Genomic DNA, 22,977 nt, shown 5'->3' with positions numbered 1-22,977 from the left:
ACCAAAATTTTAGCAAATAGAATCCAACAACACATAAAAAAGATTATACATCATGACCAAGTGGGGTTCATCCCAGGGACACAAGGCTGGTTCAACATACATAAATCAATCAATGTAATACATCACATCAACAAGAGAAAGGACAAAAAACACATGATCATCTCAATCAATGCAGAAAAAGCATTTGATAAAATTCAACACCCATTTATGATAAAAACTCTCGCCAAAGTGGGTATAGAGGGAACATATCTCAACATAGTAAAAGCTATATATGACAAACCTACAGCCAGCATAGTACTCAACGGTGAAAAACTCAAAAGCTTCCCACTAAAATCTGGGACAAGACAAGGCTGCCCACTATCACCACTCCTATTCAACATAGTCCTGGAAGTCCTAGCCACAGCAATCAGGCAAGAGAAAGAAATAAAAGGGATCCAAATTGGAAAAGAAGAGGTAAAAGTGTCACTATGCTGACGACATGTTACTATATATAGAAAACCCTAAAAGGTCCACACAAAAGCTACTAGAGCTGATTGAAGAATTCAGCAAGGTAGCAGGTTACAAGATTAACGTTCAAAAATCAGTTGCATTTCTTGACACTAACGATGAATCAACAGAAAAAGAAAGTAAAGAAACAATCCCCTTTAAAATAGCACCCAAAGTAATAAAATATCTGGGAATAAATCTAACCAAGGAGGTGAAAGAATTATACACAGAAAACTATAAACCATTGATGAAGGAAATTAAAGAAGACTTTAAAAAATGGAAAGATATTCCATGCTCTTGGATTGGAAGAATCAATATTGTTAAAATGGTCACACTGCCCAAGGCAATCTAGAGATTTAATGCAATCCCTATCCAATTACCCAGGACATATTTCACAGAACTAGAAAAAATCATAATCAAATTTATATGGAACCATCAAAGACCTAGAATTGCCAAAGCATTACTGAAGAGAAAGAAAGAGGCTGGAGGAATAACTCTCCCAGACTTCAGACAATACTATAGAGCTACAGTCATCAAGACAGCATGGTATTGGTACCAAAACAGACATATAGACCAATGGAACAGAATAGAGAGCCCAGAAATGAACCAACAAATCTTTTGGTCAACTAATCTTTGACAAAGGAGGCAAGAATATACAATGGAATAAAGACAGTCTCTTCAGCAAATGGTGTTGGGAAAACTGGACAGCAGCATGTAAAGCAATGAAGCTAGAACACTCCCTTACACCATACACAAAAATCAACTCAAAATGGATCAAAGACTTAAACGTAAGACAAGATACAATAAACCTCCTAGAGGAAAACATAGGCAAAAGATTATCTGACATACATTTAAAAATTTTCTCCTAGAAGAAATAAAAGCAAGAATAAACAAATGGGACCTAATGAAACTTACAAGCTTCTGCACAGCAAAGGAAACCAGAAGTAAAACAAGAAGAAAACCTACGGAATGGGAGAAAATTTTTGCAAGTGAAACCGACAAAGGCTTGATCTCCAGAATATATAAGCAGCTCATACGACTCAATAAGAAAAAAATAAACAACCCAATCCAAAAATGGGCAGAAGACCTAAACAAGCAATTCTCCAAGGAAGACATACAAATGATCAAAAAGCACATGAAAAAATGCTCAAGATCACTAATTATCAGAGAAATGCAAATCAAAACTACAATGAGGTATCACCTCACACCAGTCAGAATGGCCGTCATTCAAAAATCCACAAATGTCAAATGCTGGAGAGGCTGTGGAGAACGGGGAACCCTCCTACACTGCTGGTGGGAATGCAGTTTGGTGCAGCCACTATGGAAAACAGTGTGGAGATTCCTCAAAAGACTAGGAATAGACTTACCATATGACCCAGGAATCCCACTCCTGGGCTTGTATCCAGAAGGAACCCTACTTCAGGATGACACCTGCACCCCAATGTTCATAGCAGCACTGTTTACAATAGCCAAAACATGGAAACAGCCTAAATGTCCATCAACAGGTGACTGGATAAAGAAGAGGTGGTATATTTATACAATGGAATACTACTCAGCCATAAAAACCGACAACATAATGCCATTTGCAGCAACATGGATGCTCCTGGAGAATGTCATTCTAAGTGAAGTAAGCCAGAAAGAGAAAGAAAAATACCATATGAGATCGCTCATATGTGGAATCTAAAAAACAAAAACAAAAACAAACAAACAAACAAAAACAAAGCGTAAATAAAGGACAGAAATAGACTCACAGACAGAGAATACAGACTTGTGGTTACCAGGGGGGTGGAGGGTGGGAAGGGATAGACTGGGATTTCAAAATTGTAGAATAGGTAAACAAGATTCCACTGTATAGCACAGGGAAATATACACAAAATGTTATGATAACTCACAGAGAAAAAAATGTGACAATGAGTGTGTATATGTCCATGAATGACTGAAAAATTGTGCTGAACACTGGAATTTGACACAACATTGTAAAATGATTATAAATCAATAAAAAATGTTAAAAAAAAAAAAAAAAAAAGGGCAGAAGACCTAAACAAGCAATTCTCCAATGGAGCCAGTTTTAATTTAGGTCTAGTTGGCGAATCCCTCCTGGGCGCTCGCAGTGTGGGCTAATCCAATCGTGGCCAGAAGAGGGCGCCCCAACACCGCGAGCCTGACAACCTGCTTCTGCTTCCCTAAGTTCCAACTTCTGCCCTCTGGCTTTGGCTGAGGCTGGACTGGTCCCTCAGCATCTTCTCTCTTCAGACTGCCTCAGGAGCCCATTCCAAGTTGAAGGGAGTGTTCAGGAAGGAACTGGAAGATGGGGGAGTGTTTGCCTTTGATGAACTGTGAGCTTTAGAGGTGTGATGGAGTGTTTCAGGAGATGGCTGCAGAGGGAGGCAGGGGCAAAACAAGGACTATGAAGATCTTTATGGAGCTTGCTGTTTGGTGTGACCGCTCACAAATAGAGAAAAACATATAATGCATTTACTGCTGGTGGTTTCAAGGCAGTTAGTGGTGGTGAATCTGTGGCTTTTTATAGGAGGTGGGGGGTATGTATCATATATGTGGGATACCTCCTTGACCTCTGTTTATGGAGGCCAGGAGATCTGAGGAAGCCTGGCTGTACCTTCAGTGTGCAGGTGCCCTCTTAGCCCTTGTCTGTGGAGGCCAGGGAATGGTGGTCACAGGCCTACACTGAGCATGCTCTTCCTCTGAGTGCACAGAGCTCCTTGAACCTGGAAGATGGGTCTGAGAGCCTTTAGGGGCAGCCGTCTGTTATTCTTGAAGCAGAAGCTTCCTCTTGATTCCCGCCTCATTCCATCCATTCACCCATCCACTCACCCATCCACCCATCCATTCATCCATCCACTCACCCATCCACCCATTGATCCATCCATTCACCCACCCATCCATCCACCCACCCACCCACCCATGCATCATCCACCTATCCATCCATCTGATTCCTGAGCACTTGGTGTGGGCCACATTTTTTGCTATGCCTTATGTAGGACACAAAAATGAGTAAAACAATATAGTACAACATAAGTGGATGGGGAAGAATTGGATAAAATACAACCATGAATCACTCCTATCCCAGCCAGGAGGGAACAAAGAAAAAGGCCTTGGGACCAACACAGAAAAAGACTATGGAGTTTGACTGCTATGGAGAGGCCTTTATGAAGATTTACCTGCAAAATCAGACGATAATTCTTAGCTTTACATTTGTGAAACTTGAGTAAGATAATGCACACGGACTGCTTAGCAGCGCGCTTGGGATACAACAAATGGCGTCTGATATTATTGTGGTTCTTATTTTGTAAGGTGATCTTTCTCACTTTCTGCTCAGCTTCCCACAACCTCCATCACAGGCCTGGCCCATCTTTTGCACCATGTTCTGGCCAAATTTCTGCAGAGTGAGGCTTGAAGCTGAGGGTGCCACCCCGGGCCGGGCTCACCAGTGTGCTCAGTTCATTGCCAATGGAAATTCAGTACAAATGAATGAGGGCAGGGAAGGGCATGAATGGTCTTTAATTCAAGGTAGGGCAGCTCCTGGGAGGTAGCTGGGGCTGAGTTGGGAGTAGGGGTGGGTGTTCAGTCCCTTCTCTTTAAGGTTCTGAGCAGGGTCCTTCTCCATTACATCTGGGTCACTCAGATCTTCTCCAGCTCCTGGATGTAGTCCTGGACCCAGTCATCTCTGGGGTTGGCACAGATGACATGGCCCTTTTTGGTGATGAAGCTGTGGCACAAGAAGGGAGAAGGATTACAAACTGAGGGTCCAGCAGCCAGGAAGCCAGTGTCAGTCTTTCCTTCCTTACAAATTCCTCATGGGACCTAGATTGGTTCTCCTTCCTTTGTTAGAGGCAGCCTGGGGCCAGCATCCTTTCTGAGACAAGCCCTTGAGCCCCTCAGGGCCCCTAGACCCACCTAGTCTCGGTGTCCCCACTAGTGCCCTCCTGCCTCCTGTTCCCCTCCTCTACCCTTCCCCATCGGTGAGGCCAGCTTCCTCCTGGCCCCAGCGGGCCCCGGATAGGCCAGAAGCCCCCAGGTTGCCCCTTGGCTGCCTCTCCCTGTGTTGACACACCAGAGAAGCCCCCTGGGGAGTCCCGGTTCCCAGTTCACCCGGCCCCAAGGCCCTGCAGGCTGCCCTCCCCCAGTGCAGGGTATGGGTGCCACCTACACAATTCCAGGGTTGACGCACTGGCTGCTGGACTCATAATAGCCTAAAATCCGCCAACGTGGGATTGCACGGGTCACGTAGGTGAAGCAGCACTCGGCGGGGTGGTAAGGTGATCCTGGGAAGAAGGCATGGAGGGAAGCTGAGATCGGCCCCTGTTAAAGACAACCCCCCCCCGGCTGCCTTTGCAACCCCAAGGGGTAGAGGAGGGAAAGAAGGAGGGGACAGCCCCCCAGAATTCAGAGGCAGAGCTACAGGGAAACTCAGTCCTCTGGGCTCCCTTTGAAACTATTCCCCTGGCTCCTCTCCTCATCAGCGATCACCCTGCTTCCATTCTCCATCCCCTCCTAGGACTGGCTAATGACTTTCAACCCCAGATGGAAGAGCAGTCAAGCCTGGATATTCTCAGTGAGCACACACCATCCCTGGGGGCAGCTGGCAGAGATGCTTCAAGAGGAGGGATATCGGGAAGAAATCCCAATAGGGGTTGGGACACTTACCATTTGGGAATGCAGACCCTGCCCCTTCCAGTGCCCCCATTTCGCCCATGTCCCCACTGAACGCATGCCCTGCAAAGAGGGTGGGATATCCACACCAAGCCCCAAGGACGACGGCCAGGGAGCCGGGGCACCCTGTTCTAACCCCACCTTGCCTCTGCTGGCTTTGTGCCCGTCGCCCCAATTGCCCTCTGTATCCTCATCTGTCAGTGAGGCTGTTGGACTGGGTCGGTGGGTTTTATATGGAGCTTTCTGGAGGCACGGATGCACTTGAGAGTGCAGTCGTGTGTAAAGGACCCCATCCACCTTTTTTTTTTTTTCCCCATTTTACATATTGAGCCTCCCGTGTAAGATTTTGCTGGAAGAAAAAGTTTCCTGGTTAAAACATTTTTTTTTTTTAAAGGAGGTACTGGATATTGAACCAAGGACCTCATACATACTAAGCACATGTTTTACCACTGAGCTATACCCCACCCCTAAAACATTTTTTTTAATCACACTGGATTTTTCAGTTATTTTTTGATTCTGAAATTTCATGGCTTTTGTCAGAGGTACAAGGGGGTAACAGCAAAGTCACACTTAGATTGACTTATGGGGGTAGGGGGAAGGGCATTTCAGATTAAAGGCCCTGCAGTTATGAGGTACAGTGGGGGTGTGCAAGTTATGTGGCCCCCCTGGACAGAAATGTGCACAGGGATGGCTTCAGGGATCACTGAGGGTGGCCAGGTGCTTGGGTGAAAAGGGAGGGGTCCTGTTATCCAGCACCATTCCCGGCAGCATCCTCACTCCCTAAAGAATGGAATAAAGAATCCCCTGGTCCCCAGGGAGCCACTCCCACTGCATTCCTCTGGGCTGACTTTTCAGAGGCAGATCAAACTTGAGGCTAGATTTATTTCAGCAGCCTTCTGTTTCCCTTCAGTTTCTGGAAAGGAAATGAGGCCAAGTTGCAGGGTGGGAATATTCTTGGTTGTAAAGGCAGCTCATTCTAAGAAATAAGCTGAGAAAAGGTGGCCTAGGCAGGACCCCCGAACTGTTGCTTCCCCCCCACTCCCCAACTGCGTAACCAGGCGATGCTGCACTCATGGGGTTAGGTGGACCCCGCAAGCAGCCTGGGTCCAAATCCCAGGAGATAAATGGACAATATGGCCTTTAGGGGCTCCAGATACTTCTCCCCAGTCTCCCTAGGGTTAATGACCCCAAATGGGGTGGGCCAGTCTTTTGCTTAATGGCAAAGAGAGATGAATTGAGTGAGTGAAGAGAGAGGCTGGCCTCACTGCATGGCCTTGGAGGGAAGGGGACTGGTCCTGGGCAGGGTGAGGATGGAACCAGTCTAACAAGACACCAGACCTCCCTAGAGCACTCCTCCTGTATTCCCAGCAACCCTACTCCTGATTCATTACAGGGACCAGGTTAGAAGATGAGGTGTTGCACTCACGTGGAGAGAATTCAGCCTCAGACCGCAGGGCGATGGGAAGGAGGAGGAGGAGGAGGAGGAGGCAGGAGACGGTTGCCATGGAAGCCTTCATCTTCTGGTGCAGGGAGCCGCTGCAGGGAGAGAGCTGGCCTGGTAGGGGCTTCTGAACCTCCTGGGCTGAGAATGTTTTGAGAAATGTTCATCGAGGCAAAATGTTTTTTAGTATAAGGGAACTAAGATGCCAAAGGGAAGTAGAAAGCAGTGGATTTCTCAGCGATTTCATATCCTCAGCAATTTTGGTTGAGGGTGGAGTGAAGGAAGTATGGGGAGCCAAGATTTCAGGGAGGAAATTGTCCTCCATCCCCAGTGGGAATGAGTTTAACCCTTCGAGGTTAGCTCTTAGTCGTAGAAAGACCATGGGCACAGGGGCTCAGGGACACTGTCTCAGACTTAGCAGAAGATCTCAAGGCTGGGATGTGTCCTGTGCCCAGTTCCTGTTCCAGGTCTTAGAACAAGGCCGATGGGGGCTGGAGATTCAGGATCTGTTCATCTGGAGATCAGAGAGGATTTGGGGTAATAGGATGAGGTCTGGAGGCCCCCATATCAGGTCTAGGAAGTCTTCACTTAAGCTCTTCAGCAGAACCTTTGCCTCCCAGCCTCATCCCCATCCCCCTGCTGACCCCTGCGGTGAACGTGCCATGATGCTCAGTGGATACTTTATTTAACAGGTCTTATACAGTGATGGTTGCTTTAATACACACTGGCCACTGTCCCAAATGCTTCGTGAATGTTAGCCCTTGTAATCTTCATAGCGGTTGAGGAAACTGAGGCACAGAGAGCAGACAGAACTCGCCCAAGCTCTGACCATTGACAAGTAGACTTAGGGCTCCAACTCAGGCAGTCTGGCTCCCAAGTCTGAGTTCTTTTTAGAGGGGCAGGTAACTAGGTTTATTTTTATTTATTTTTAAATGGAGGTACTGGGGATTGAACTTGGGACCTCGTACATGCTAAGCCCACACTCTACCACTGAGCTACACCCTCCCCTCAAGTCTATGCTCTTAACCACTACGCTGTGGAGAAGAAACATGTGCACAAAGCTGTCTCTAAAAATGCCCTGGCTTCTCTACAAAGCCTTACCTATCTGAGCTCAGGTAGTGAATCCCTTTGGGAACCTTCTCCTGGTTTCTGACCTTCATTACAGAGAAGCTCTATGGGAACCTAGAAAATGCCTAGTTTGGGGATGGCGAGTGGGTCTCATTGATTAGTGGTGGACTGGAGCTCCAGGTTGGATGTCTGTGCATCACGTGAGTGACATGTGCTTTCTGTGAAGGTGCAGTTTGCATGCTGTGTGTTTGCCATCCTTAGATTCATCTAAACTGGTCATTTACGGAGGAGGAATTGGGCTCAGGAAGGGCCAGAGGCTTGCTCATGTTCGCAGAATGATTTGGTTGCAGGAAAGATCCACCTCTGCAGACTCTCAGCCCAGGGGCCTTGACTGTGGCTTTCTTGAGGGGACTTGCAACATTCTGCTTGCTCTCGTGGTTAGAAGGCTGTTTACATCTTCTCACCTCCACACACTAGGGCAGGGCAGGCCTAGCACAGAGCAGGTGATTTCTAAATATGTTTTAGAAGAAGGATGAATACATAAATTGGGCTGGTCTAAGTACGTGTATTTCACAGGAAGTAGCTGAATTTTCATGCTTAGGTGCTGAGACAGTCATTTATTCGAAATTTTCTGTATTTGTTGTCGATAACAAAACTATTTAAACTCCTCCAGTCCAGTATTAAGAACTGTCATTAGGGACAATCTAAGGAAACAAGCTGTTTCTGGGAAGAGTATGAGTTGGGAAGAAACAGTGATGACTTTGTTTTTGTGGAGACTAGCCGACCTGCCAAGATCTTTACAGGAAGATCTTTACAGGAAAGTTCTTTATTTTTCAAGCAGTTATTGAGTTCCTACCTAAATTAGATATGCTCATTGTTATAATAAACAACCCCTAACTCTCAGGAGAGTAATTAAATGGAGGTTTATTTCTTGCTCATGTCACAGTCCAGCGTGGTCAGCAGTGAGATGAGGGCGGGTGTGTGTTGGGAAAGTCACCCAGTCAGGGACCAAGCCTTCTCCTCTCTCGTGGTGCCACCATTTCCAACAAGAGACCTCCAAATTTGCTACCCAAGGGGAGAAGCAGAGGATTGGCAGGTTTTTATGGCCCATTTCTGGAAATGGTATAAATTACTTTCACTTACACCCCATGGCCGAAATGAAGTCACTTGGCTCCAACTTAATGACAAAGGCATGGAAGATAAAGATTATCTGTGTGTGCCCAGGAGGCAGAGAGAATGGGTCTAGTGACCATATTACTTCCTTGCCATAATAGCACATGCCAGGTACTGGGCTAGGCTTGGAGGTGGGAATGAAGATGACCCTGACCTCAGATGACTCACCGCTCAAAGAGGGACTCAAAAAAGTAATTGAAAATTGCAGTGCAGAGGGATGAATGGAATTTGGCAGCAATATAATCAGAGATGTTAAAGGCTCTCTTGTTGTCTGTGGATGAGTATGCGGTGCCTGTAAAAAATGTTAAAAATGTTTTTCAACGGGGAGGGTATAGCTCAGTGGCAGAGTGTGCACTTAGCATGCACGAGGTCCCGGGTGTAGTCCCCAGAACCTCCATTAAAATAAGTAAGTAGATAAATAAATATAATTACCCCTTCCCCTAAAAAAGAAACCAAAAGAATACTAAAAAAAAAAAAAAAGTTTCTCAAAGCAGCACATATTCTTTGATTTAAAAAAAATTGAATAACATGGGAAGTGTGTGTAGGACCCTCATTGTTTACTTCTTTGCCATGTCCTCTCTAGGTAACAAATCTTCTACCTCCACTGGCCTTAACCAAGTGGGTCATGCCCTCTGCCCCAGCCCTGGCCCACACCAAGACAAAAGGGGCTAAGCCGTATTACTTTTAAAATAATGTCTGTGGTTCTAAAAGTAGAAGAGGAAAGATACGGATAATTTTTTTTTTTACAGCTCTTCAGCACACTTTTTTTCTAGCTATTTCAAATAACTTCTAAGATTTTTTACTTTTAAAAATTCAAAACTGGTCATCAGACTCATTTAGCCATGTTTAAACTTTTCCCACTTGTATATTTCTTTTGTAATTAAGCAGCTTTGATAAGTTGCATCATGAAAAAAAAAAATCAAGAAGTAACACAAGTCAGCCAGCCCATTGTTTGTTTGTTGTTGAAAAGACAATGAAGACTCTCCCCTTCTCCCCCAATTCTTTGACATTATTTTCTGGTTACTAAAGGAATATATGCTTTCTGCAAAAGTTGCAAACAGCTGAAGTTACAAAGTTGAGACTGAGAGTTCTCTTCAGATTTCCACTCCACACTCCAGCACCCTCATTACCTGGGAACTGGGAGGAAATGCTGGTTCTTTGGCCCCAGCGAGTCCTACTGAGTCAGAATTTCTGGGGATGGGACCTAGCAATCTGTGTTTTAACAAGCCCTCCAGGTGATTCTTGTCCATGCTGAAGTTTCCGAAGCCTTGATCTATAGCACAGCATCCTAACTGCTGTGCTTATAATATGTTGGTCTCTTCAGCCCTTGGGCTGCCTGACTGGGGCCTGGGGAGGCCCGAGTCGCAGCCTGGCTGTCCCCTTGACAAACTGCCTCATCATTTTAATGCAGTGTGGTGTAATAATTTAGAGATTTAGTGAGGATTCAGATATGATTCTTTTTTTTAACATTTTTTATTGATTTATAATCATTTTACAATCTTGTGTCAAATCAGATATGATTCTTGAACACAGATGTCATATTCCTATTTTCAGTCTTCTCTATACACTGGAATATTCCTTTTTTTTTTTTACTTTGTTAATGGAATTTTATTAAAGTCATTGAATAAGTCATTGAACAAGGGGGGCTAATGATAGCTGAATAGCACAGAAAGCTCATGCAAGATGGTGTTTTGTCCTACTCACCGTACTTTTCCCCAGTGCCTAGAAGAGGGCTTGACATGTCATAGAAGTTCAGAAACTAGTTCCTGAATTAATATTCCCAGTATTATGGAAGTCACTGTGTCCTCTTCTCTTACACATGGATGGGCAGGAGTCTCGTTTCTGTTCTCAAGTTTTCCCTAATGTCTCTCACAACGGATAACATAAAGTAATCATGCAGCCATGATCTCTTTCAGGAGTCCAGAGAAAGGGACGGGATGCTTCGTCCAGCATAGTGAGGAAAGGTTTTATGGTGGCATCTAAACCGAATCTTGCAGGGTGGGTTGAGTTTTGCCGGGAAGGCTGGGAGGAGGGGCATTTCTGGCAGAGGCACCGCAGAAAGCAAGGAAGCAAAAAAGGAACACGCTGTTTTTGAGGAACTGGGAAAAGAGAGTGTTTTGAGTATTATGCAATTGACCTGACATGACACACCATTGTCTCCTCAAAGAGCTCAAAGAACTGCTGTGATTTTCCAGATGCCTGGTCAGAAGGGAAAGGCGCCGTTTCCATCCCTCGTTTCTGTTCAGCTGCTGTTGTGCCCAAAGCCTTGACCAGGAGACACCTGGCCCTCTGCCAGCTACATGGCTCAGTGGCCTGGGCTCACCATTTCATTCTCCTGGGCTAATAGCTCGAGCAGCCGGACAACCCAGTGAAACCATACACATTGCCCGTGGGTCTAGCCCTGCTTTCATGCAACAACTCTTTGAGATCTTCAAGTGTCTGAAACAAAATCTCAGCAGAAGAGCCAAAAGCTGCTATTGCCACCATAAGTGAAGAAACAACAGGAAAGACCATAAGCGGGTCAAAATCCGGGCCAGAACCCTGAGCATCTGTGTTTGCCTCTTTCACCTCCCCCAAATCCCATTGAAATGACTGAGTAAGTATGAAAACAAAACATTCATTAAAAAAACTTATAGTAGCAGTAGGGAATCAGAAAAGACAACAGCAGCTGATCACAGGTGAGAAATTTCTGTTCTATATAAAGGACATTTGTCATTTTGGTGGCAAAACCCAAGGCGACTGAAGAAACTTGTATCCTCATGTAGGTGATGGAGAAGATCATTAAGAAAACATTTTCCCATCACGACCCTGGGTCACCCAAAGATCAGAGTCAGGAGGTGCTGGGAGACAAAGCTTGGGTCCAAAGAACAAGCTAGGACCTTGCCAGTCCCCACTTCAGGACAGTCGGTTATGAGGTTTGCCCCAGGATAAAGCTACAAGCATAAATGAAGAAAGGTATCTGCTGTGGGAACCTCCAGAGGGGACCACGGGACAGAGAGAATTGGGCTGGGCCCTGGGTAACTTCTGGTCAAAGACAAGAAGAGAGCAAGGTAGGGTCTGGCCTGCTGGTGGGCAGGCTGGTTCCGCAGGCTGGTGTCTGCACCCTGGTGGGTGAGGCTGGTCCAGAGGCTAAAGTAGGCTTCCTGGAGGGCAGGGCCAGGGCTGTGGGGACCCTGGGGCTGCTGCCTGCCCACTGCTGGGTGGAGCTGGGTTCTGGGCCTTCTGGTGGACGGGGCTGTGCCAGAGGTGGTTGTGGGCTCAGGGGGTCTTAAGGCAGCCTGTCTGCTGAAGGTGGGGCTGTGTTCCCACTCAGTTGGTTGCTTGGCCTGAGGCATTCACAAGCTGTTGGGCCAGGGCAAGTCTGGATCCTGGGGCTAGTAAGCTAGAGGGGGGATCCCACAATGTGCCCACCAGCACCAGTGTCCATCCGAGTGGTAGAAGGAGGCCCCAAGAATAGCTGCTACCAGTGTCTGTGTCCCCAGGGTGAGATGCAGTTGCCTTTTGCCTCTCTGGGAGACTCTCCAAGATGTGCAGGTGGGTCTGACCCAGGCTTCTATCAAATTACTGCTTTTGCCCTGGGTCCCGGAGCATGTGACATTTTCTGTGTGCCCTTTAAGAGTGGAGTCTCTATTTCCCGCTGTCCTCTGGGACTGCCCAGATTAAGCCCTGCTGGCCTTCAAAGCCAAATTCTCTGGGGGCTTGTCTTCCCGATGCAGGACCCCTGGGCTCAGGAGTGGAGCTCAGACCTCTCACTCCTTTGGGAGAAACTCTGCAATGTAATTATTCTCCGGTTTGTGGGTCACCCACCAGAGAGTAAGGGACTTGGCTGTATCGCCAGTCTGCCTCCTGCCCAACTCATTGTGATTCTTTGTTGCTGTCTTCTGTTGTAGATCTTTTCTGGTAGGTTCCTTTTTTTTTTTTTTTCATTGATGATTTTTCTGTGCTCATGAGAGGAAGTGAGCTCAGGGTCTTTCTACTCTGCCATCTTGGCCCAGAAAAATCTTAAACATTTTTTTGAATGACAAAAACTTGTTGTTTAGAATTCAGTCCTTTTTTTCCCAAATTTTATGAGACAGTTGGCCAAGATTTCCTAATTATAAATATAAATGCATATGCTTTAGTAGATATGAATGTAAGATGGATATTGGCTCCAGTTTTAAATATTTTTCTAATGTCCTTTAACTTTAACGAAGATGATCTTTTAGGAAGTTATATCTATTAAGAAGAAAATCTAAAGCATAAAAATAAGGGAAAAGGATGAATGCAGGCCTTTCAATGTCATTTTGGAACATTGTCTGAAAGGCCTGCTCCAGGATTCCTGAAATCTGTAGGCATGTTCTAACTGATACTCTGTTTATTATTGACCAGGTCCCAGACTTTGTGAAATCACATGTTGACTTGTAAATTTTTGTTAAGCACAGATGCAAGTGATTTTTGTCTAGTAGAAAAGATAATCCCCAAAGTTACAGGTTTATTGTCCTATAGGATACTAATTTGTTCTCCTCTCAGTTAAACATTTCAGAATGTCATTCCCAATTATCTAGATAAACCTCTGTTCCTCAGGTGATATTCATTCAGTTTAATGGTTCCTTCATTAATGGGTTGAATACATTTTTGACGCATAGTCAATCTATAGTTGAATGTCATATTTTTAGCTTTTAAAAAAATTACACTATAATGTCTTGTTTTGGGAAAAAAAAAACCCACAGATCTGAAATTTGGCATTGCTAAAGATTCTTTTTCCTCTTAAAGTTGAAGTAAAGTTAAATTGGTTACTCTTTATTAATGTATTACTTATGTAACCAGAACAGAACAGTAATGGGTGCTTTTTAAAAATAATTCAGGCCAGGAAATTTCTAGGAGGTGGTCGAGGCAAGAGAGATGGAGGTGAGGTGGCTGGCTCCTTCTCAAGCAGTAGTCTTTCCAGGTTCTATATCACGGAGTCCAGCTTCAGACTCGCCATGCATTTCCGAACATCCTCCTTACTGGGGTCGGCACAGACACTCTGCCCTCTCTTGGTTTTGAAGCTGGGAAGCAAGAGGGAGAGAGGTTACAAACAGAGGAGGGGTCAGCAAGGGGGGATGGGGAGCACCACCCTCCCTGCCTCTCGGATTCCCCACTCAGCCCAGCCTGTTCTTTTGTTTCTTTGCTGCAAGGGCTCAGAGCAGCTCCTCTCAGACCCTCCCTCAGCCTCTGAGACTCCCTTAGTGAGTTGTGGAGTTTCCTTGGGCAGCCTTGCTCCTACTGTCTCCTTCCTTCCCAGGCTTCCTTCTTCACTGGGAACATCATGTCCCCGATGCCCTACGGGATCCTAATGAGGACGCAAGCCTCTGCTGACCTGGCAGGATCCAGAGGATAGGACTTTTGGGGACATCTATTCATCAGGTGCCCACCCCTCCCCGCAAGGCATGGTCGGTCAGCCTGGCACTTACATGACACCAGGCCGGGAGCACCCACTGGTCGTTATTGAATAATCTTTCATGAACACACATCGGATATTTCGTGAGGCGTAGGAGAGGCAGCAGTCAGTGGGACGGTGAAAGCCTGCAGTAAGAGAAAGGGTTACTTAAGGACTGAGTTTGAGGAAAACTAGATCCTTTCCTCCAAAGTACTAGGAAGGGTGAGAAGGTGCGGGACTCGAGAGGGATGTCTTCCTTCTCGGCCAGCACTTGCTGGTGTCTCCCTGCTTCACTTTCCCCAGGGTTGAGCTGGGTGTCTGAGGGCACCCAGGCAGGGCCACAACAGGCAGGACCATTTCTCCAAGAAGAGGAAGGGTCTGAGGCCCGCAGGAGGCATCAGAGAGAAGCCCCCCCCACCCCAAGGACAACTCTCGGGATAGCCAGCTGGAATAGAGGCCACGTATGGACCCAGGACCCATCCTCAACTTCCTTGGACGTGTTCACTGGCCTTAGGACCCTCCCTGTCTCCCCAGGCCCCGTAAACAAGGTGGATTGAAGCCACTGAGCAGATATGAACCTGCTGGCTGTTTTTAAATATATACCATAACAAACCTTGTCCATGAGATTGTATGTGATAATGATGATCCTGTGTCGACAGCAGGTCTGTTTGGGGGAAACAGTCGAGGAGGGAAGAGAAATGGCTGGGAAGCAGCATCTCCATCTATCTTACTCCTCAGCCCCATCCCCTGCTAGGGAGGCAGTGATGCCGGACCACTGGACCAGGCCTGCCTCCAGGCCCATCTTCTCCATCAGGGCCCTGAGACTTTTCAGAGAATTTTTGAAAAAGTTTGAGACATGAAAATACTCTATCAACTCTAAATAGAAAAAGCAAACTGCGAATCCATCACGAATAAATCAGTTGAACAGCTACATAATGCGATGTAGTCCACAGTGGTTTCTACACATTTCTGAAATCCGCAGGACTCTGGAAACAGAACAAATTTCACTGACTGATTTGGTGGCACAATGCCACCCAAAGTAGAGTGAGGTTATTTGTAGGCTTTATTTATTCCATTAGTATAAATATTTGCATGTGTTTGCTGCAGAAATATTACTGTGTTTGGCAAAGTGTGCTTCCCAGACTCTGCCAGGGATGTTAAGGAATGTCCAGGGAGGTGTTACCATTTTAAAACTTTTATTTTTTTTTAGAATGTGATCAAATGTATGTAATATAAAGTTTACAACTTTAATCGCTTTTTTAAAAATTAGAAAAAAAATTTTTGACGAAGGAGGTAATTAGGGTTTGTTTGATTGATTGATTGATTGATTGATTGATTTAAATAGAGGTCATGGGGATTGAACCCAGGACCTAGTGCATGCTTAGCACTGAGCTACACCCTCCCTGCTTAATCACTTTTAAGTGTACATTGCAGTAGCATTAAATACATTTACATATTGTGCAACTCAGCACAATCCTTCCATGGAATTCTGTTCATCTTGCAAAACTAAGAGTCTATACCCATTAAACAATAACTTCCCATTTCCTGCCCCCCACCCCACCCCCAACCCCTGGGCCACTGCCATTCTACTTTCTGCCTTTGAATATAGCTACTTTAACTACCTCATATGAGTGGAATCATACCGTTTGTCCTTTTGTGACTGGTGTATCTCACTTATCATAATGTCTTCAAGGCTCACCTATGTTATACCATGTGTCAGAGTTTCTTATTTTTGAAGGCTGAATAATATTCCACTGTATGTCTATACCCTGTTTTTCAATCCATTCATTTGTCAGTGGACACTTGAGTTGCTTCCACCTTTTTGGCGTTTATAAATCATGCTGCTATTAGCATGGTCATACAGATACCTCCTCATGTACCTGCGTTCAGTTCTTTTGGGTATATCCAGAAGTGGAATTGCTGGACCATACTGTATTACCTTTTTAGAACCTGAAAAATTCTGCATTCTAAAATACAACTTGCCACAAAGTTTTGGAAAAAGGATCGTGGACCCCTATTACACTAATTAGGCAAACATAACGAAACTTTTAGCTCATTTCTTACATGGTTATGTATGAATTATATTAAACGAGGCATCTGCATACATGTCAATATACTTGATATGATGTGTATGGGGCTTGCAAAATAAAGTCTTAAAAGGCGTTGTCTTTCTGTTAACAGCTTCCTAACTAGCTTGGATCCTAACTCTACTAATACTTATGGCTGTGTGATCTTGGGCAGGTGACCTAGAGTTTCTATGCCTCAGTTTTCTCATTTGTAAAATGAGAATAATAATAATAGTAGTAATAATAATAATAATATTAACAATAATAATAAACAAAACCATATGAGTCACTGACAGTCTACCCCACACCGTTGATGGGAGGATCCAATGCATTCATATCTATAAGACACTTAGAACAGTGCCTGCTTGCACATGGGAAGTACTAGATATTTATTTGTTAAATAAATAGAATGATTAGGTAGACTTGGGCGAGCCACTTGCCAGGCTTGTTCAATTTTATCTCCAAAATGAGACTTTTACACTAGATGGTATATAATGGTTCTAACATCATAGACTTCTATGCTTCTTTCTACAAATTTAGAATTTTACTACAATTCTCTTTATTTAGCCCATAATGGTCCTCTGTCAGCTAAGAGAAAGAATCAGATAATTCTGACCATGAAAAGGGAGAGAATTGTTTCCCCAGGTGGGACCAGTCACCTGTGTACAGTTTTCCCCTGGGACCAAAGGCTGCAGAGAGAGGTCGGTACCTACTAAGGCTGCTTTTAAACAAGTGACCCATCTATGTTGGGAACAAAAGTGCCCTCTGTTGTCTCCTCCCCACATTGTGAGTTACCACCAACCTGACAACCTGTGAGAAAGCTTGGTCAAGTCACCAGCAGCGGCGTGGGCAGCAAGGATGAGGAGGAAGGAGAGGACCACCACGGAGGTCTTCATCTTCCCGGTGCGCAGGCAGTGCTGGCCCAAGGTCTCCTGGGTGCCCTGCTCTCTGCCTCTCTGGGACCCCAGCTCTGCTCTGGTATTTATAAGAAGAGGAGAACCAGGAAGTCACAGGACAGAGGTCAGAATGCTGTCCTCTGGCTGTAAAATAGACAACACGCTATTTCTAAAAAAAAGGAACGAGGCTGGGAAGGCAAGAGGAAGTAGAGGGCAAGGATGACCTGAGGCTTTCCCAACTGCCTAATGAATACGGGCAAAGAGAGTGACTCTTTTACGAAGGATCCTTCCTCTAGGAGGTTCGTTTAACCCTCTAATCAGAATTCTTTCCTCAGGAGTTAACCCCATTCATGTGAGCAAACACCCTGTTTTCGGCGTGACCACTGATGGGAATGCTCTAACATGTGAACCCGCTCATGTGACTCCGCACATGCAGTCTTGACCCTCGACTCCTCTCTCTGCTTCACCCCGACATCCAATCCATGAACAAACACCGTTGGCTCCACTTTCAAAATTGTGTCCAGAATCTTATTTCTCACCACTTCTACTCCCTTCACCTGCTCCAAGCCACCCTTATCTCTCACCAGGATTATTGCCAAAGCTTCCCAATTTGGCTCCTTACTCCGCTCCTGCCCCTTTTCCATCGACATTGCAGCCAGAGTGATCCTGTTAAAAAAAATAGATCAGACCAAGTCAATCCTGTTTAAAACCCACCAGTGTAAGGCCCAATCGTTCTAATAACCTACAAGCCCCTATGTGATCTGGCCCCTGTTTGCTTTCTGTTTTCGAGTCCTATCATCGTTGTGGCCGAGGGCAGAGGCCGGCTGACTTCCAGGGCACAAGTCATTCTCTCCATATACTCACCGACTTTCTCCTTTGCTGTGGGTGCTCCCCATTGGCTTCCAAGCCCCTGTAGTGGCAAGTACTTGTCCAGTAGCTCCGGGTGCACAAGCCTGAGGACCGAGCAGGATCCTGCAGGCATCCTCTGTCTCAGCGTCAGAGTCCCTGATACAGGAAAAGAGGGGTAAGCCTGACGGCACGGTGTGGTGCCGCCGCATTACACCTACGTGGGGCTGGACAAAGCCTGTGCAGGGCTGGTTGCTGTAGTGGTGGCCGGAGTAAAGGACAGGGCCGATGGAATGGCAGTGGGGCACAGAGGTGACTGACACGATACCACACGCATGCTTGTTCAGCAAATGAAAGAATGAAGGAACCAATGTCCGATTTCACAATATGCGGGTTTTTCGGGACCTCCCCGGTATAGCAAACATTTTGTGAGTGGGTTTTTTTGTGTACTCCCTAGGTCTTTCATTACTTTTCCCTCCCCCACCCCACCAAGCATCACTGGTGGTACTGAAGAATCATAGCAGCCCTATTCATTACTCGGCTCGGCATAATCGAGGGAGCGGCTGTGCTCTGCGTGAGCTGCTCCAGCCTCAGTGGTCTCCGGGGCTACTGGTAACCATGGCCAGTGCTTCTTGAGCACTTACGATGCTCCGGGACTGCGCTCTGAGCCGAGGTGTTTGCTACACAAAGCGCTTCCTATAATTATTTCATCATACCGCCCGGCACACCCTCCAGCTTCTTCCCTTACGGAAATACCAAGTGCCCTGTCATCTCTGCCTGCAAGCGCGGCTCTTACCACGTCCCATGATCTAGGCTTGCATAATGTGTTTGTGTAGCAAAAGCTGAGCTAACCTGCACTGTTACAGGGTCAGCATATTTGAGCTAAGATGTCCCCTCCTTGGGGTAGCCCGTTTTCTTTGTCAGATCCACACTGAGTCTATGGGAATTTCCTGCTGTGCCTTTTGACTCCCCCTCCCTCCTTTCTCATCAGGGCATGTGCGGTGTGTCTGCATCCTGAGCAGGTCGTGACATCTCAGGACAGTGTTCCAAGCACAGGTCCCTTCTGAGGAGAGAGGCCTCAAGTTGTGGTTCCTCCCTGCATTGGGTGCTGGTCCTTGAGTTTCCAGATGAAGCCATCTGTGGTGTCTGGCCTCCTCTGGTGGCTGTGTGGTGAGTAAGGAGGAGCTCAGGTGGCCGTCCCAAGCAAAGGCGAGGTAGCGTCCTAGTTCTCTGTGAGGCCAGCTGCACATGCCGCTGGGAAAGGCATTCTGGTGCACGTGGGTCTTTCAACTCCTTGGCAGCCACAAAAGAGTGGCCTTGGGGTTGGAGCACTTCCTGACCAAGAGGTAAAGAGCCCGTCTGTCCGTGCTGGGCTTATTGCCTTGTGTGGGGATATCTTTGTTCTGGACTCAGTGGGTGCTCCTTCGTTTTGCTTAAGCATGTGTGACACCCCCATGACTCTATCCGTTCCTGGCAGGGAGGGAACGGCGCCCCTCACTTGCAGCCCAGGAGGGATTCGTGCAGATCACTGCCCTGAGTCAGCCGCAGGATGGTACCCGCTGCTGTGGGGGCACCAACACTCACTGTTGAAGCTGATCTTGCTCTGTCTTTTCTCTGTGTGAGTTAAGTGTTCCATCCAGTGCCTGTGAAGTCATGTCCTTCGTGGCAACCCTGACACAAACCACGCAGTCGGTCGCCGTCCTGGGACTGCTGCTCCGGGTGGCAGACAGCAGGTGTCTCGTGTCTGACACATCCCGCCTTTCAAAGTCCAGGGACAGGGACTACTTTAAGACCCAGGCAGGAGGGACTCTGCCTGGACCCCATGCTTTGGAGCATCCTTCATATGGCCAACACACACTAAACAAATTCATCAGAGAACACAAAGGCACCTCTGTCTCTTGGGATGTGGTACTCAGGGCCAGCCCGGCATGACCTGCAATGCTGAACATCCACTTTTGTGACAGATGCAGCTTGTGCCTTAAGGGAAAATGCCTCCCTACCTCTCCTGCCCTTTGTCTTTGAAAGGAAACACCTGAATCCCAAAGCTGTGAAGGTTTATGGGTTACCACTGCCAATACTGGGGGCAGACACTCCTCGAATGGCAGGGGAGATTTGAACAGCAGAAGCCTTTAGGTAAGAGAAACGATAAGCCAATTAACTTACCAAAATCTATCTTCTCAGATAGCACGACTGCCAACCGTCCTTGCAGAACAAATGTGGTTCCCCTGCAGGGCTTGGTGTTCATTATTTTTTGCTTGCTTTTGTGTTCCAGTCTGTGGTGGTGGACTCCCAAGTTAGGGCTGTGTATGCAATAGTTTCACACTGTTGCAATGTTAAGCAATTAGTTGTACTTTTAAATGTGTTTATTTGCTCATTGATAAGTTTCAAACTCCTTATGCATTCTTGCCCCGGGTCCTGGAAATGTTAGGGCAGGCCTGACCAGGACCCACAGGGACAGGGTGGCTGGCGAAGTGACTCCCTGGGCTACACCACCTCCTCCATGTCCTTAGCCATAAATATCAGTTTTGGGGAATAATCTGTGTGCCTCTTCCATCCTTGTGCATGATCTTAAATGGCCTCACTACTGCACATGGGAGAGCCTTTCCTTTGAGGAGTAAGGGGAACCACGGATCCTACCAACTCATCTTGTGTTTCCCAACGTCTGTACGACCGGGCCTGGGCCCTCCTTAGAGGGCCTCCTGAAGAGGGAAATCTGTTCTATAAAGTGGAACTGAAACTGCTCTGTGGTCACAAGGTCACAGATGGTTGGGTCCCTCAGATACCTTCTGACTGTCTGCTGTGTGTCTGGGTGATGCCGAGTCCAATAAACGGGTTTCCATTTTGTCCCAAGCACTTCTCCTAACTCTAGCTCTGCTCTCAAAGATTAGGTCTTGGTTTAAATATTTGACTTCTCCCTTCCTTTGGTAGATTATTTACAAAAATGGCTGCAGGAATCCCCCCGCCCCGCCATATGCATGCACTTGGGAATCCTCCCCATACTGGCCCTGGTCTTGGCTGTGTGGCCCACTTTGGCAGATGAGACAGTAGAAAATGTGATACAGAGACTTGAAAAGGGCCGGCACATTGAGACTTGTGCTATTTTTCTGCTGGGAACCTTTATACTGTTAATGTGTACCAGCCCATGGTAGCCTCTTGAAGGCTGAGCGACCATGTGGAGAGCTGTCCCAGCTGAGAGGTCATCCTGGACCATCGAACCCCAGCTGAGTTGCCTCAGACCAGGAGACCCATCCATCCAACATATAGACCTATGAGAAATAATAAATGCTGCCACTTAAAAATTTTAAAAAATGTTTTAATTAAGAGTTCTTTTTTTAAAAGCAGTTTTAGATTCATAGCAAAACTAAGGGGACAAGTATAGGGGGTATAGAGATTTCCCTTATACTCCTGACCCCCAAAATGCACAGCCTCCCCCATGATCAATATCCCCCACCAGAGTGGTACATTTGTCACAACTGGGGAACCTACACTGACACATCATAACCACCCAAAGACCATAGTTTACATTATAGTTCACTCTTGGGTGCAGCGCATTCCAAGGGTTTGGACAAATGTATGGTTACGTGAATCCATCATTATGGTATCAAACAGAATACTTTCACTGCCCTGAAAATACTCCTTGCTCTGCCCAGTTACCTCCCCTACCTCCCCTACCTCCCCCAAGGCCCCCATCTCCTGGCAACCACTGATCTTTTTTACTGTGTCCATAGTTTTGCCTTTTCCAGAATGTCGTTTTCACATTGGCTGCTTTCACTTGGTAATATGCTGTTAAGACTCCTTGTCTTTTCATGGTTTGATAGCTCACTTACTTTAGAGCTGAATATTCCGTTGTCTGTTGTACCACAGTTTATTTACCCATTCACCTGCTGAAGGACATTTTGGTTGCTTCCCAGTTTTGGCAATTATGAATAAAGCTACTATAAACATCTGTGTGCTGGTGTTTGTGTGGACATAAGTTTTCAGCTCCTTCAGGTAAATACCAAGAAGTGTGATTGCTGGATCGTATGGTAAGAATATGTTTCATTTTGTAAGAAAACTTCAAATTGTTTTTCAAAGTGGTTGTACCATTTTGTATTCCCACCAGCTATGAATGGGAGTTTCTGTTGTTCCACACCCTTGCCAGCATTTGATAATGCAATTGTTCCAGATTTTGGGCATTTTAATAGGTGTGCTGTGGTAGTTTGTTAATGCCTGTTTTAATCGACTAAATTTTAGCATGATTTGTTACGTAAAAGCTAATTGATAATTTCCTCTTTGGGCAATGAAGATTGCCTAATCTTTGTGAGTTTGCTGAAAGCAAAAGTAACAGTTCCTCATTCAAGAGGAGGCTTACTGCCTTTTGTTGTTGTTATTGAGGTAAAACTCACATAACGTAATATTAACCGTTAATCATTTTAACGTGTGCAATTTAGTGGCATTTAGTATCTTCACAATTTGTGTAACCATCACCTCCATCTAGTTCCAGAAGATTTTTGTCATCCCCAAAAGGGTTCCCTATACCCAGTGAACAGTCACTCTCAGTCTCCCCTACCCCACCCTGGGCAACCACTAGTGTGCATTCTGTCTCTATGGGTTTTCCTACAGCGGATGCTGCAAAGATAAACAGAATTATGCTATATGTTGCCTTTTGTGTCTCTTTTCATTTACATACTGTTTTCAAGGTTCATCCACGTTGTAACATGGATCAATACTTCATTCCTTTTTAAGGCTGAATACTATTCCTTTGTGTGGCTATCGCTCATATTGTTTATCCGTTCATCACTTGATAGATATTTGGGTTGTTTCATAATTTGTGGGTATTATGAATAGTGCTGCTGTGAACAGCCATGTACAAGTTTTTTTGCGGAAACACATTTCTAGATTGGGGTAATGTTGCTGATTTACTAGAATGAGTTAGGAAGTACTCCTTCCTCT

At 45.9% G+C, this 22,977-nt stretch overlaps 2 protein-coding genes across 2 annotated transcripts; both read right to left on the bottom strand.

Annotated features, from left to right (window-relative positions):
• Positions 1-3,986: 3,986 nt before the first annotated feature.
• On the bottom strand, positions 3,987-6,834 carry CCL14 (C-C motif chemokine ligand 14). The gene is made up of 3 exons (XM_010990503.3): positions 6,584-6,834; positions 4,655-4,769; positions 3,987-4,213 (listed from the first exon to the last, which is right to left on the bottom strand). The coding sequence occupies exons 1-3, from the start codon at positions 6,672-6,674 to the stop codon at positions 4,126-4,128; spliced, it is 294 nt and encodes a 97-aa protein (XP_010988805.1). The 5' UTR covers positions 6,675-6,834; the 3' UTR covers positions 3,987-4,125.
• Positions 6,835-13,597: 6,763 nt separating this feature from the next.
• LOC105097866 (C-C motif chemokine 4) lies at positions 13,598-18,281 on the bottom strand. Its single transcript, XM_010990502.3, is given in 6 exon segments — positions 13,598-13,866; positions 14,272-14,383; positions 14,851-14,901; positions 17,106-17,278; positions 17,784-17,865; positions 18,064-18,281. Coding segments are annotated over 4 exon segments (444 nt in total). The 5' UTR covers positions 17,200-17,278; positions 17,784-17,865; positions 18,064-18,281; the 3' UTR covers positions 13,598-13,679.
• Positions 18,282-22,977: the final 4,696 nt, after the last annotated feature.

Source organism: Camelus dromedarius, chromosome 16, assembly GCF_036321535.1.
Source record: "Camelus dromedarius isolate mCamDro1 chromosome 16, mCamDro1.pat, whole genome shotgun sequence".
Lineage (NCBI taxonomy): Eukaryota > Metazoa > Chordata > Mammalia > Artiodactyla > Camelidae > Camelus > Camelus dromedarius.
Note: the sequence above shows the minus strand (reverse complement) of the source record. Positions and strands in the feature narration are given on the sequence as shown.